At 44.2% G+C, this 15,738-nt stretch overlaps 1 protein-coding gene across 2 annotated transcripts in view; it reads right to left on the bottom strand.

The window, feature by feature from the left end:
• The window catches only part of PLEKHG1 (pleckstrin homology and RhoGEF domain containing G1), a 191,755-nt gene that overhangs the window by 27,872 nt on the left and 148,145 nt on the right, over positions 1-15,738 (bottom strand). For both annotated transcript variants that reach the window (XM_079780707.1, XM_079780706.1), the window contains 3 exons: positions 9,749-9,818; positions 5,544-5,590; positions 1,472-1,622 (listed from right to left, as the gene is read on the bottom strand). In XM_079780707.1, the coding sequence (XP_079636833.1) occupies positions 1,472-1,622; positions 5,544-5,590; positions 9,749-9,818 (268 nt within the window). The remainder of the gene's footprint in view (positions 1-1,471; positions 1,623-5,543; positions 5,591-9,748; positions 9,819-15,738) is intronic.

The following is a 15,738-nucleotide window of genomic DNA, read 5'->3' on the forward strand; positions in this document are numbered from 1 at the left end:
AAAGGTCCTTTAAAACTGTATCTCCAAACTAACAACTCCCAGGTAAGCTCAACATCAACAGCGAAGTTAAAAAAAACACAACAAACTAATTTCTTCTTTTAGTCCGAGAGGCAATCTGTTCATCAACAACAGTCTCAGGAGTACAGTGCGTATTCTTGTGGGATCTTCACGGATGGCTACACAACTTTGAAGTGATGTGAATGACACAGAAAGAACGCTCTCTAAACAAACAACAAAAGCAAAAATACTTCAAAGGCAACCAGAAGTTAGTTTTCAAATAATCTAACCACTGTTCTTCCCGTTTTTATTCATTACCAGATGTTATAGACTGAATGTCTGCGTCTCCCCCCAAATTCACATGTTGAAATCCCACTAATCTAAGAAGTTATTAGCATCAATTTAACAATTAAAGTACTTTCCCTGATGTGGCTTCACAGGACACGATATTCTTCAAAGATGAGCCACCCAGGCAAACAGACTAAATTGAGAAAGTCCTGGCAAAGAAGGAACATAAGGGTTCTTAAAATGTTAGATGTGTGAACTGAGCAAGCCTGGAATGATTATCCAAGTTAGAAACCTGGAATCGCTTAAAAAGAGATACATGCAAATTGCAGACATGTTGATATGGAGAGGAACTCTGAATTAAAATCTCTCTAAGAAAAAATTTGAATGTAGGACAAAAAGGATACGGTAACAATAATAATTTACTTTTACTGATTGCTTGTGAGCCACAGTGCACATGGGCGAGTTATAGGATGGGAACCCAGGCAGTTTTGCCCCCGAGCCAGCCCCTAACCACTGTGCAGCCTGTCTTTCTCCTATTGCACTGGCAATCCAATTCTACCTACTGCACAAAAGTTACTTTCAACACAACTTCTGTCCATTTTGATCAACGTCCTTGGGTAAGAAACGAGCATATGAGTGCTCCATCTACCTTTGTTTCTAAAGCTTCCCTGAATTTTGTCCAAATAATGGGAAATGATGTAAAGAAAAGATACCCTGAAGTGATGCTAAGCCCACCTCAAAGATTGTTCATCACACTGCTCACCTGTCTTCTCCGCTTTCAGCCCCTGCTCCTTGCTCATACAAAAGCCGATCTGAGACCAATCGCTCTCCCTCCCCACTGCCTACTGAATCTGGGCTCAAGGAAGTAAAATGAAACACAAGAAACCTGTTTTTCATTACGATGATCGCTCCCTGCCCGGAACCGTCATGGCCAGCGTGAGGTGCTCCTGAGCCCCGGCAGATCAGAACTGAAATGGATCTGTACTTCGCTGCTGTCAATGGGGCGGCAGGCCTCGAACATAAATATCTCTAATTCCTCAAAGCAGATTAGTCAGTTGTAAAGTATGAGTGTGGAAAACGTTTCCATATGTCCCCAGCCTTTTCTGATATTTTTCCTCCTAAATCTAATACACACGCTCAAAACCCCCATCCTCTGGAACGAACTCGAGCGCAGGCCAAAACTTACATGCAAAAGGAGGTGATACTTGAGAATCCGCTGAACTGGTTTCAAGAGATAGGACCCCAGAGGCAGTGAGTGTTTCAGAGTTTCCTGACGTTCCCTGAAGAACTTGGCCAGCGTCTTGTTCCTCATGCACTCTGTTAGCACAGCCACAGATCTGCAAGAAGAAGAAGAAGAAAGGTTTGTATCTAAATTGTGAGACAAAGCTGTCCCGCTGGGGCGGGGGGTGAGTTAGAGAAAGACACCCCAGCAGCGAAGCCACCCATAGACACATGCCTCCAAGCAGCAAGCCCCTTCCTTCCAGGGCTTTGGCCCCTACGCGGACACACGGCTTAGCAAAGGGGACTCGCAGTGGCTGTTAGCCCCCAATTGAACCCCATCTGCTCAAACCACACATCTGTATTCAGTTCCCACAGGTTAGAGTGCAAGGAGGGGGCACCTCTGTACTGAGAAAAAGGAGCCCCTCCCCCCAGCAGGTTCAGCCCCATGGTGGACATTGTCGCCCCTCTGCTGGTCGTCTTTGTATGATGCACAGACTGCATGGCATTAAGTGCAAGTCTTCGGAGACCTGGTCCCGCAGGTCAACTTCCCTTTGAGAGTCCTTGAACAGACCCCTCTTTGCCCCTCCAAGTGGCTCTGCTTCTTCTAAAGACAGCTTCTGAAACAGCTGGATACCCTGGCTCCGTAAGGAGTGCACCTCACGGGGGGTATTAGAAAAGAGGGTCAGAATGCCTTCTCCATCCCAGGTCCCCCAAAGGTAATAAGGATGGCTCCCAGCCCGGCCTTTGTGGTTCAGTGGCTGAGGGTCGTCCTATGAACCAGGAGTCATGGTTCGATTCCCAGTCAGGGCACATGCCTGAGTTACAGGCTCGATCTCTAGTGGGGGTCGTGGCAGGAGGCAGCTGATCAACGATTCCCTCAATGATTCTCTCTCATCATTGATGTCTCTATCTCTCTCTCCTTCTCCCTTCCTCTCTGAAATCAATTAAAAAAATATATATATATATATGTATGTATGGTTCCCAAGTATCCCAGGGGAATGGTGGAAACAATGCTCAAATCTCAGAAATAAAGCAAGCTAGTGGGCTTGTGTCGTCACACACACACAAATTAAAATATTATGGTCTCATAACTTAGAAGGAAGCAGGTGGAAGTAATTTCTCCCCAAGTCAGTAATCTGTTTTCAGGGTTAATGTAGAAAATCAGACAGAGCCAAACAACAAAACAGAACTCCTTGGAAATGCAGGTCTCCTCCTGAAGCTGTTAGGATCCCTCTGGAGCCATCTGCTCTGACAAATATCTATTCAGATGGGTTTGTTTCTCCCTAAATGGAGATTTCTAAAACTCTTTCCATCATGTAACCGTGGGACTTCTATCAGGCTCCTGAGAGTCGGAATCAGCTGCTCAGTGGTCACTGGCCTTCTGAGGGCTGGAGCTCTCGTCCAAGGGTAAGGAACTCCGGAGCAGCCTGCGCTCCAGGGCACAGGGGGACATCTGAGGACAATCACCCGACTGTGTCAGGCAGCCCTGGGGGAGAGAGGGCGGCCCGTGTCTTCCCAGGGAAATCACTGGGGTGTGACTGGTATGAAGAAGGTGGACATCTGTCAAGAGGTGCTGGTGACATTTAATATCACCAGCCTTGGATCTGAGGGGAAGAGAAGTTGTCAGATGGGCCGAGACACCTGGCACTCTTGGCTTAAGGCAGGAAAGGGAAGCTCGGGCCTTAGGAGAAACTGACTGGAGACAAGGGGCCGAGAGGAGTCAAGGGGCCGAGAGGAAAACTTCTATGAAGAGGAAAACACAGAATTGGGCAAGAACTGGATGTGTCTGCTTCACTGAGAATGCATATATATATATTTTTTTTCTTTTCTTTTTTTTTTTTTCCTGAGAATGTCTTTTAGGCATCTCTAGCACATTGTTTTCTTCAAAATAAGAAATCACTTCCCCCAAGTGTCCCTAACTCAGCTCACTGGGATGTACTACTTCTTTATATCAGTATATTTTGTTTTTTTTGCACGTTACTGAGTTTGTACTATATTCATTTGTGCTCATTGATTTGATCTTTTCTAACTCTCTTCCACCACTGCATTCAGTTGGGTTCTGACCCTCAAAAGACAAGAAACTGCCTGAAGGCGAGGGATATAGCTCCTGTTTCTTATCAACGTGCACCAAGCTCAAGACCGGGCTCCATGAGTGACAGGCTCTTAAAGACGTTCCGGCACCAATGATTCTGCCTTTCCCATGACCCTGAAGAAAGAAGCCTTTATTTTGTACTCTCTTACTACTAAGTCAAAAAAATCTTAATGCATAAACTCCCCAAATTACAAATTCAGAAGTTCTTTCTTCAAATGACATGTTTGAATGAGATTTATACAGAAAGAATCCCCCAACAAGTCCCCCCTCCCCCCACTTCCCCCGAGCCCCATCACTGGGTCCAGAGCTCTGTTGGTTCTACAGTTTGGGTGGCTTTTCCTTTCCCTCAGGAGGAAGTTTTGAGAAGTTGATTCTGTGATTTCTCTGAATGAGGGTGTGGGACAATGCTGGTTTTCACCCTAAGCACCATGGATTTAGTTGGGGCACCCTACAATTTCCTGATACCCTCAGCATCGATGTGGAAACTCTAGGAGAGAACATTGCTTAAGTGAAACTGTGTGAACTGTGGGTGGGTCTACAGATATGCATGAGTGATAAAGGCACCAATCTGTAGGTAATTGTTTGTTTTGTTTTTAGGGAAACCTGGGAAAAGTCTGGTTGGCCACCCACCAAATAAATCGCCACAGCCCGATATCCTGACCAGTGCCTAGAGGAAGAGACTACAATCCCCCAGTGGAAAGGGGCCTGCCTTCAGGAAGGAAGCCTCGGGTTCACGCCTTTTAATCCACTCTGGCTTTCCGGGGCCACTGGAGAGGGGCCCCATTTGTTCCTCTTGCTGTCGCAGCATCAGGGCTCAGCCTGCTGGCTGCTCTTCTAGGGGGCCCCCCACCCACATGGCTCTCAGGGACAAGTCTCTACCATGCCTGGCCACAGAGCGTGTAAAACCTCCCGGCTCTCATCTTCCTGTCTGGCCCCTGGCACAACCACTCAAGGAGCACGTGGGAAAATGGACCATCAAAAGGCATGGGGGTGGGGGTGGGGGTCCATACAGTTCCAGGAACTTTACAAAGATGTAGTGGCGTGAGCCGTGAGGTTAGAGAATCCTCTTGGGGCCACTCATGAACTATGTGACCCTTGTAAAATCAATAAACCCATATAAAATCAGAGCCTCATTGCTTCACCCGTGCAGTGGGATGGGGCAGGTGATGGTGAACTGGCACAGCCTGAGGACCTACTGTGGGCCCACACTGTGATGGCTGGTCTGCTTTGTTTTAATCCCTGGATATCTCTGGGCTGCGGTGAAGGTTGAATTCAGCAACATTTCTATTTACAGCAGTATACACAGTGATTAGGAACCAGTCAGTGCTCAATAAGTGTCTTTGGCACAAAAGAGAAATTCAGTCAGTGTGACCCAGGGTCTTAGGCTTTACTGAAATGGTCAGCATATGGTCTAGGGGGTGCTCCCTAAACGGCCCACCCAGCGCTCCCAGGGTAAGCAACACAGAGGCAGTGATCAGGTGAGGCCCCGAGTCCTCTCTTCTCTCCTAAACTGATGATCTTTCCCTTCTCGGAACTCCATAAAACGTACACAGTTCACAGAACTGACATAGAAAAAAACAGCCAGCTTATACACACTCGGTGGTAGTCCTTCGGAGATTTTTAGGAACCTGGCACACAAACAAAAGGGTTACTGGACAAGACGCCGAGCAAAAAAACACGGGTTTATTTGGTTTTCCACGGAAGGACACTTAGCAACCTTTTCGGTCTCTTGGAGGGTCTTGCATGATTTCCCCTAGAGCAGCTCTCCTGGGAGCCCAACGCCCGAACGGACCAGTGTGTGGGCACCCGTCATCCGGGCTCCGCGGGCTTTCCAGTTTCCCCAAAGTATTCGGCACAGTGCCAGCCACAGAACGCCCGACCCCAACACCCCCTGGCTGACTGACTTGAGACAATCAAAGTGCTGAGGCACACCCCCAAAGCCTACCTCGGATAGTTGGTGCAATACTGGGTGTAGATGTGGAACTCTTCACTCTGCAAGGCAACAAAAGAGACTGTCATGGGCAAAAAGGCCGAGACATCACCATTCACTGAAAAACAATAAGAATAAACAGCACTCATGCCTTTAGATCTGTTTCTCTGACAACATGAGCCCGCCTCCTGAGCCCTTGTGGCAAACATCTGCGCCTTTTTACCCACTTGGTGTCAGATCTAGAATCCACATGCACTCGAGTTCAATAAACACTCATCAAGCACCTGCCGTGTTAGGGAAATGTGAAGGTAAAAGGGAAGAGGGGGGAAGAGGGCTTCTGCCCGGTGCTCCTAGTCCTTCGGTGGCTTTGCAGCGTGGGAGAGACAGAAGTAGATGATTTAAATGTCCCGTGAGAAGCATGTGCAGGGCACGAGAAAGCAGCTGTTTGTCTGCAGTTATCTCTGCCCACCGTCTTCCCCACCTTTTTCACCGGAGAGCCACAGCGCATTCTTTTTTTTTTTTAATATATATTTTATTGATTTTTTATAGAGAGGAAGAGAGAGGGATAGAGAGTCAGAAACATCAATGAGAGAGAAACATCGATCAGCTGCCTCCTGCACACCCCCCACCGGGGATGCGCCCGCAACCAAGGTACATGCCCTTGACCGGAATCAAACCCGGGACCCTTGAGTCCGCAGGCCGACGCTCTATCCACTGAGCCAAACCGGTTTCGGCCACAGCTCATCCTTTGACATTGAACTAAGGCTCTATTTCCTCCAAGGCGCCTTCCTTAAGCTTTTGGGCTGAGCCAACTGCTCCTGCTCTGGGCTTCCACAAAACCCAATGCTTACTTTTCTTGTGGCATTTACCAAAGGACAGTGACATGTTCCGTGTACCTGTCCGTCTCCCACTCCAGGCTGAGTTCCTGCAGCATGGGCGCCATACCGTGCTCACCTGGGATATACTTGTTGCACTGCTAAATCCCCTCTCTCTGCCAAGCTGGGAATTATTTGACAGCTGGACCCAAGTCTATCCATCTGTACGGATCTGGCATGTTAGCAATGCCCCAGTGCAGTATGTCTAACCAATGTGGGGTTCTTGCCTTTCGCTATGGTCATATTCCACTCCCTAGTATTTCTTAATCTCTCAGATGTCTAGTCATGCAATCAAATAGTGGGAAATAGTCAATCAATACTTCTTGATCTTAAAGGATAATTGTTTTAAAAGGTAGAACCATGACTTTCACACACATATAATATGAACACTGTCAAAGATTTTATTTAACCTCTTAATGAGGAAGGTGGTAAGATATTATGAATGGATCAAAGAAGAAGAATAAAAGTATCACACTTTGGTCAGTGAGGAATGCTGAAACAAGTTTACAAATGACCCCAAGGTGGCTTTTTCTGTAGAGGTGGCTGAGTAAAGAAATCAACCGTCTCTCTACGGGACAGTATCCGTTGGCATGTCTGTGGCCAAGATCCTTTATTGCATGTTGCTATCAGTGATCTATAATTGACAGACTTGTAGTTTAATTCAAAGACAATGAAAGGAGCCATGTGTGTCTGCCCACTGTCTTCCCCACTTTTTTCACTGGAGAGCCATACGCATCCTTTGACACTGAGCTAAGGCTTTATTTCCTCCAAGGAGCCGCCCTTAAGCTTTTTCCCATTGAAGGCAATGGAAGGTTTTCTGTTGTAAGCACCCAATAACCTTTTTGGTCAATTGCAAGGTCCTTGACAAATTTTTCCCTAGACTGCCGATGGAAAGGGGTTTACAGATGGGGGGGGGGGGGTCAGGGGGCAGAAACTAGGTTTTTAAATTTTTGATTGTAACTCTCTGAGTCAGAATAAACAATCCAAGGCCAATGAATCACTCTCCACAGTGCCTTTTATTTTACCTTTTAGAACTTCAATGGTTTAAATAAATTTTTTTTTTCTGATTTAAAAGGAATTTTTATTTAGAATCCTTTCTGATAAAATCAAGTAGGATTAGGTTTAAAATTTTTTATTGGACAAAGTTTCCCTGGACACAATGAGAAAGGTTTCATTTGTAAAGAGCACATGGGCAAGGTGACATTGGCCTGATACGAATATAGGATATCAGCATTTCTGGGGGATACGTTCAGTAAGTGTGTGTGGGGTGTGTGCACACGTGTGCATGTCTGGGCACTGGAGGGAGAAAGGCAGCGATGGGAGGAAGGCCAGGCATCCAGGGAGAGGAGGAGGCTCATAGGGGCGTTGGATCTCTGAAGACAAACTTTGTCTCCTTGCTAAACATAACCCAGGGTCAGCCCAGGTCACAGTCCAGATAAGGGATGGAAATGAGGGTAAGGCAGGAAATGGAGGTAAGCCTGCTCTGGGTGCTTCTAGAGTCCTGCGAGCAGACGAATGCTCAGCCAGGAGGCAGCCTAGCCTGCCCAGGAGGGACCTTCATCTCCGTCCCTCGGGAGAAAGGCGTTTGCACTCTGCTCTCTGAGGAGCAGCAGCTGAGACCTGCCCGCTGGCTCTCCGGTTGTCAGTAGGGATTCCTGTAACCTACTCGGACCACAAGCACGAGGTCAAAGGTGAATCTGTGCAGGCCCCAGTGCTTCAGATGAAAGCCCAAGTCAACCGCCAGCTTTGCCTCTTTCATTAATGGCTCCTCAATTAAAGCAATTTTCCGTCCTCCCGGAGCTGAGCAGCTGCGTGCGCTTCAGAAAACGTAGCATCTTCTAAATGTCAGGGTGCTGAGTGAAGGGCAGGTCGTGCCAGGACCCAACACCCCCTCACAGTTCCCTGCTCACATGGGAGCGTGTGGACTGCCCGAGTCGGTCTTCTAATTAAACCTGGCACTATTACAATGAAAAATGAGATCTGGGAGTTGGCAACGTGGCCCATAAACAGACTTTTATGTGAATAATTAAGCCGGAGCTAAGCATATGCTGGACCGTCTTTAATCAACTTGTGATTACAGTTACCAGTAAAAGCCCCAACGTCTCCAAAAGCCTCGATGTTGTTTATGTGCTGCGGTTACTTGAACATATCTCCTTTGATATACTTGGCATATCTTTCGACCCATTTCTCCTGCTTTCATTTTCTTCCTCTTTTTCATATTCCCACCCGTTAGGAGAATTAATTACGACACAGGCCACTTGTGAAAAGAACTGTATGCCTCCATGTGTGCACAAACATTTCACAAGTTAACACGCCCACACCCACACCCACCCACCAAGTCAGGAGTGTTTTCTATACAAGGCTGTCAGATGCCTTTAAGGAACCTCACTGCAATAAAGCCCAGAGTGCTATGCTTGGGTCCAAAGCCACTGGATGGATCTGCAGCCGTCACACATGACCCCGTGGGGGCAAGCACGGAGCCAGGTCAGGTTGGGGGGACACCTCCGGGTTCCCATTGGACTTGCATTAGACTTTGTAGCTTGAAAAGAGGTCCTAATTCTTGGTTGATCCCAAAGCACTGAGCTTTGCTTAAACGCTTTGTACCTATGAAACCACAACTGCAGAAATCACACAAGGTTTTGCTGCAAAACAATTTCTGCTAGAGGTTTTCCAAACAAAAGCTGTGGAATTTTTCAGAGAAACTTACGATCGGATTCTACATGTACGTCCAGAAAATAATGTTGGAAGGGTTGCCTTGTATGTTTCAGAATTCTGTCTCCTATCTGGGCACAGAGTACGCACCAACTGCCATTTAAGCTTTAAAAGTCAAATGCCTTTCCTTGTGTTTTTCTAAACCATCAATGCAGCTTAAGAAAAATGTAGGAAAATAAGAATACATTGTTACGATGGCAGAGATGAATTCTGCTTCTCTTTAGCCCCTAAATGATAATTGTGTAGCCTCGGCTAGTGCCCTATATATTATACATAAAATATTTATAGTCTAAGTGGTCTGGTGGTATTTTACAATTATTTATTTTTCTAACATTCTTCTCTTCCCTAATTTCCCCAAATTTAGTTTTTCTCTATGAAAGACGAGTAACATCATACAATTGCTATACAAATTCCAGGACAACTACTAAGTTAATATTTCCTAACTTACTGGGGAAAGTCTATTTTTCCCCTTGTTGGTAAAAAAAAAAAAAAAAAGAAAGAAAGAAAGAAGCCAGAGTGAGATTAGTGGCTAACTTCACCCACCATGAGACAAACAAGTCATTTTACAGTAAAATGAAAACAATTCGTACTCTGTGTCTGTGCTGTTGGCCCGGAAAAACGAACCCCGCTTACCTTGGACACAAAACATTCTGCTATGGCCACAGGGTCATTTTCACAGTTTTCCAAATCTTGCAAAAGTTCACTAATAAACAAACAAACAAAAAAGGAAATATTAGACTGTAGTTTTATGGTGGAGGACATTTTACATACCTTAGACGTTTAAACATTTATATGGCCTTTACAAGGAATCATTTAATTGGATAACTGAGGACCTACTGTCATTATAGCCGAGGCTTAAATAGGGACTTTCCAAGGTCATGAGGGAACAGGAATTTAAACTTTGGTCTGATCTGTAACTCTCTCACTCAGAGATAAGCTCTGACCAACATTTACGTCTTCCAGGTGTTTCTCACTGTCGCCGTGGGTGCTCACACACACTCATTCATTCACCAAACAGCGTTCCATGCACCAGGGACTGTGCAAGCACCAAGAGCAAATACATCACTGAGCAAACTGAGATATGATCTCTGGCCTGGGTCTCCTGGAGCATGGAATCCATTGGAAGAGTCGGACATTCTATCACACTAACAAATATAAAATTTTAAACAAAGATTGTGCTCTAGAGGAAAGATATGCTAGGGAAGAAAAGGTCTTTTCTTAAATGTATATTTATATTATTTTTTAAATAATTCCTTATTTGAAGTAACAGCATGATATTTCATTGGGTAAAAATAGCATAATTCATTTAATTTCGCATAGTTGGATAAAATTCTACAAATGGAATTGCTGGGTCAAAGGGCATTCTCAGTGTAAATGTTAATGCATGTCCATATTGCATTGCTGTATTAATACATATTTTACTATATTGAGTGTTTATTTTAATTAGCTGTGCACTACATGTTTAATAACTTAAATAGCCTTGCGTTCTGTTTCCCACCTTCGATTGCCACTATCTAGAAGCATGTTCCGCTGTAGCCGTGTCTGCTGCATGTACCCATGTTTCTAAACATGCTGATGCCACATTTTCATTATTTTCAGTTTTGCATTGTATTTACTTCTGAATTTCCCTAAACATGCCCACCTCCCATCTTCTCAATGAGTTCTGTTATGAAATTTGATTAAAGTCAGAGCTTACATTTTTAGATATTATTACATTTTAAATATTATTCTCATGAGCCTTGCAGGACACCATAATTACATTTCCTTTCTTATATAACCATGTTTCCCCTGGAGTTAAAATTCTCTCTCTCTCTCTCTCTCTCTCTCTCTCTCTCTCTCTCTCTCTCTCTCTTTTCTCTCTCCTTTGTGTCTAAGTACACACTACTAATTTATCCTTAAACTTTTGTCAGAGTATAACTCTCGTCTCACTGTGTGCAAACATCAGATCATCTATTGGTGCCTTCTTTTCTGATGACAACCTGCTGGTCCCCTCTGTCCTCCCGCTCCCACCTGGAAAGGCGGCCCTCAGCGTCTCCCCAACACCATCCTGAGGACGCCCTTCACCCAGCACCTGTGTTGGAAACCTTGTTTCTTAGATACCATTTCAGATGTTTTTTTCTTTTTTAAAGAAAGCTCTTCCTATGTGTCTGTTCTTATTTAAGGATGTAAAACCTTTGCTCTCCAAGGATGATAGTGTCATTACTATTTTGGACTTTTTGTTCCTGCTCCTTGGTTTCGGCCGAGCTCCTTTCTCTCTGATCACGTTTGCTTCTGTCATTCATGTTCGAGGCTCTCACCAAATATCCGGGATCTTCTTTTGGTCAATTTCTGTTTGAAGGTGAGACACCTCAGAGCCGACCGCAAACTTTGTGCAGAAGAACCGCGCTCGCTCCCAGGCAGCGCCTCGTGTTAGAGCCTTCTTACTCTCTGAAGAGATATTTATGTGGGTTCTATCTATTGTTATGTTCTATATTAAAAATTAAAACAATTTAAAAAATCCACCAATTCATTTCATAATAAATATAATTATGTTAACATAAATTTCTGTGAAAAATAGATTTTATAAAACCAAAAAAAAATTAGTGAGAAGAGTAGCATTGTTTTAAATGTTTGCAAATCTCTAATGTCTACCTTAACCCAGATAGAATCTCATCTCTGCTTCTGGGTTCAATCTACTGCAATCTGTTATCTTGGTTGAAGTATATAGTGGAAAGTCCCACCTCACACACATATGTCATTAGAAAAGGGAGGAATATTTTAATAGCCTTTCAGATAAGGGGGGATCTCTCTCTTGGATATTATACTGAAACTCAACAAGTCGTAGTTTCTTAGGGGTTTGGTGGAGTCTAAAAGTATACTAACGTGCTAACTATACCATTACTTTGAAATCTATTGGTCTATCTTGCACTTTGAAAGGATCTTTTACCAAATGTATGATTTCAGGAGAGTCCCAATTTGAAAATTCTTTCCTAATATTGTCATAAACACATTTCCTTTGTAAGATTATTTTTAGTTTGGAAAATAGAGTTCTGATATTTATATCAATATTTTTTATAGGAGCATTTGAGATTTTGCTCCCTAGCCTATGTCATCAGTTTGGCTCAAATAAACTCTTATAAAAATTCCAAAAAAAAAAATCTTTTATAAAAAGATGGGTATGAGTAAATTAAAGACAGTTGAAATCTAATCATTGGGACCTAAACACTGGATGGAGATAAAAGGCTGAAGAAAAAGAACAGCTGAAGAAGCCATGCGTCTGGTCCAGTGCTCCCATTCCCGGAGGAGGCCGTGCTTTGGATGTGGGTTTTGTGTCCAGTCTTCCAATATTAATCCTCTTTCTGGGCACAGAAGAATTTTGAGCAGAATTCATCCTGTCACTTCTCATAGCTTAATAGAAATACTCCTTGACAACAGTTAACTCCTTGCGCTCTAAATGCTATTCTCATCAAGCTCTCCTGGCAGCTTTAATTTCATCTCCACAGCTGACTTGCTGGCAGGAGGAAGTGTCTTAGGGGACCCGCCCAGGCTCTCGGTAAAGCTCACAGGTAAATGAATAACTGGCGCTAATTGCTTACGAACCACAGATCTGGGAAGTTGCTCAGACACCTTCCAGTCCCAACCCCTAATTTTAAGGTGAGGAAACCATGGCTCCTTCAAAAGGAGGTGGCTTACCCTAGGTCACACAGCTGATAATTAATGGCCACGGCTGGGGTTAGTGCCAGGGCTCCAAATGCCAGTTCTGTACTATATTATAAACACACTAGAGGCCCAATGCACGAAATTCGTGCAAACGTAGGCCCTCACAGCTCCAGCTGCCTCATGGCCCCACGGCCCCGCACCCCGCCCACTGGTCATTCTGGAAGGTTGTTCTAGAAGGTTGTTCCACTGTGTGGTCTAATTAGCATAGTAGCTCTTTATTATATAGGATTGATTGAAGGATTTGTTTCCTGATTGCCTTGAGAAAGCTGAGGGCTAGACTCTGCATCATGGTGCCTACAGCACGGGTCCTGCCTACGTGGGAGGCCTTGTTTGAGTCACTTGGCCAGCTCTCCTTTCCAACTCTTTTCTAAAATAGGATCAACACACAAAAAATGGGAACAGTGAGGAGGACGTAATGGGAATCCGCTCATTCCCTTGTCACCAGGGCTATCATCCTGATATAGTTGCCCACTGCCTTGCTTGCTCTCCACGCAACATAGTAATTACTGAAAGCCTCCCGTGTCGGGCACTGTTATAGGCACTGGGATTAGAGAGTAAAGAACACAGACCAAGGCCCTGTCACATGGTGACGATGTTCTCATCAGGGGTGATAGAGTTAACTGAATAACTAAAAAACACATCAAACAAAAGATAACAAATGTTGGCAAGGATGTGAGGAACTGGAACCTGTGTGCACTGCTAGTAGGAATACAAAATGGTGCCACTACTATGAAAAGCAATACAGAGGTTCTTAAAAAAAATAAAATAAAAAATGGAGCCACCATACGATCCACCAATTCCACTTTGGGGCATTTATTCAAAAGAATTGAAATCAGGATATTGAAGAGACATGAGCACGCCCATGTTCCTTGCCAACTGTTAACACAAAGTCAAAGAAAATAATTAAATAACAATGAGTAAAGCTCAAAACAAACAAATAAAGACAAAGCCAAGATGTGGAAACAAGCTAAACGTCCATGAATGGATAAAAAATCTAGACTGTGGAACATACATACAATGAAATGTTATTTAGCCTTTAAAAAAATAAGCACATTCTGCAATATGTCCTAACATGTATGAAACTTGAGGACATATGCTACATGAATTAAGCCAGTCACAGAAAGACAAATACTGTCATGATTCCACTTATATGAGGAATCTAAAATAGTCAAACTCCTAGAATGAATTGGTAGAATGGTGGTTGCCAGGGGCTAGGGATGTGAGAAATGGAGGAGTTGCTGGTCAACAGACATATAGTTTTAGTTAAACAAGATGACTACATCTTAGAGACCTGATGTACAACATTGTACCCAAGTGAACAATAATGTATTGTACACTTACAAATTTGTTAAGAGGGTACATCTCGTATGGGAGTGGGGTGGGGGTGGGGGGCATTGGTAAGATATGTACACATATAATACCTTAATAAAAAAATGAAAAAAAAGAGGGTGCATCTCATGTCAAGTATTATTCTTTTTTTTTTTTTAAATCTTTTTATTGATTTCAGAGAGGAAGGGAGAGGGAGAGAGAGACAGAAACATCAATGACGAGAGAGAATCATTGATTGGCTGCCTCCTGCACACTCCCTACTGGGGATTGTGCCTGCAACCCAGGCATGTGCCCTGACCAGGAATCAAAACCAGGACCCTTCAGCCCACAGGCTGACGCTCAACCACTGAGCCAAACCAGTTAGGGCTCATGTCAAGTATTCTTACACAAAAAAATCAAATATTAAAAACACATCTTGCTAAAAACTAATCCCTAAATGAAATTAGAGGAGAAATTCACACACCATAGCACCTTATCACTTAATAAGAAATGTGAAAGTAATAATATGACATTGTACTATATGATGTGAAACATAAAGAGGGTGACGTGATGGAGGGCACTGGAGGCTGGGTGAGGGTGGAAGGGTGTTGGAGTAGTCGTGGAGGGTGATACTTGAGCGTAGGGAGGACTATCAGAGAAAGACATTTAAGAAACTGGTTGTGAGTCCAGGACAGAAGGAACTTGGTGTGTTCTTAAGGGAAGTATAGAAAGGAACCCCTGTGGCTGGGGTTTGATGAACAACAGGGAGTGTGGGAGATACAAAAAGAGGACTAATTATAACATAATGTGCCATGTACTAAGGGCACACAGATGGGGCCATGGGACATGACATAGCAGCCACTGCAGACACTCCATAAAGACTGGGAGCAGGGCTGTCCCTCGAGTTACAGCCTGGCGGGGTGGGGCCTAGGTTTCTCATTGCCTCGGTGCAACTAATGAGCAACTCCACGTGGACATTAGCAGGAAGGGGTGACTCACGGATTGTGTTTTGTTCTCAAAACTAAAATGAGAGTCATCCTACATTCAGGTTTGGGGTCTTTTCCCTTTTCCCTGAGTAACTGCTCCATATATTTTCTCATTTTTTGAGTAGGGCTATAAAAAAGAAAATACGATTGCTTACTTGGGTTCACGTTCTTGGTTTGGATGGGAAATTAGAGAAAACACTGTTCTCTTTTGCAGAACGTATTACATACAAAATTTTCTCTGACCACTGATGTGAACTTGAAGTTGGGAACAGTATTTTGACCTTGAAGATTGGACTGCCTCACACTGCAGGAGATTTGGGAACGCCTCCTCTCCCCTTCCGGTCTGCAATAGACGCAGCAGCCACCTCCTTTCCCCACCCACCTAAGTAGGTCATGGCATCACAGGGGCACATGTGGGAGCGGAAAACCAGGTGAGATGAACAGTACTAAATGTGCCATTCATTCTACTGGTACATTAGCACTGGCTTTGAAAAGTTCACATGAAAGAAGTCTGTGGGTAAAAATATTTCGACCACTGAGCAGAAGTTAAAGACATTGTGGTGGCATGAAAATGCACTGAAAGAAAAGAGAACTGCCCCCACTTTTCCTTGCCTTATTGTGATCTGTATC

The sequence above is a fragment of the Cnephaeus nilssonii genome, assembly GCF_951640355.1.
Source record: "Cnephaeus nilssonii genome assembly, chromosome: 9".
NCBI classification, from domain to species: domain Eukaryota; kingdom Metazoa; phylum Chordata; class Mammalia; order Chiroptera; family Vespertilionidae; genus Cnephaeus; species Cnephaeus nilssonii.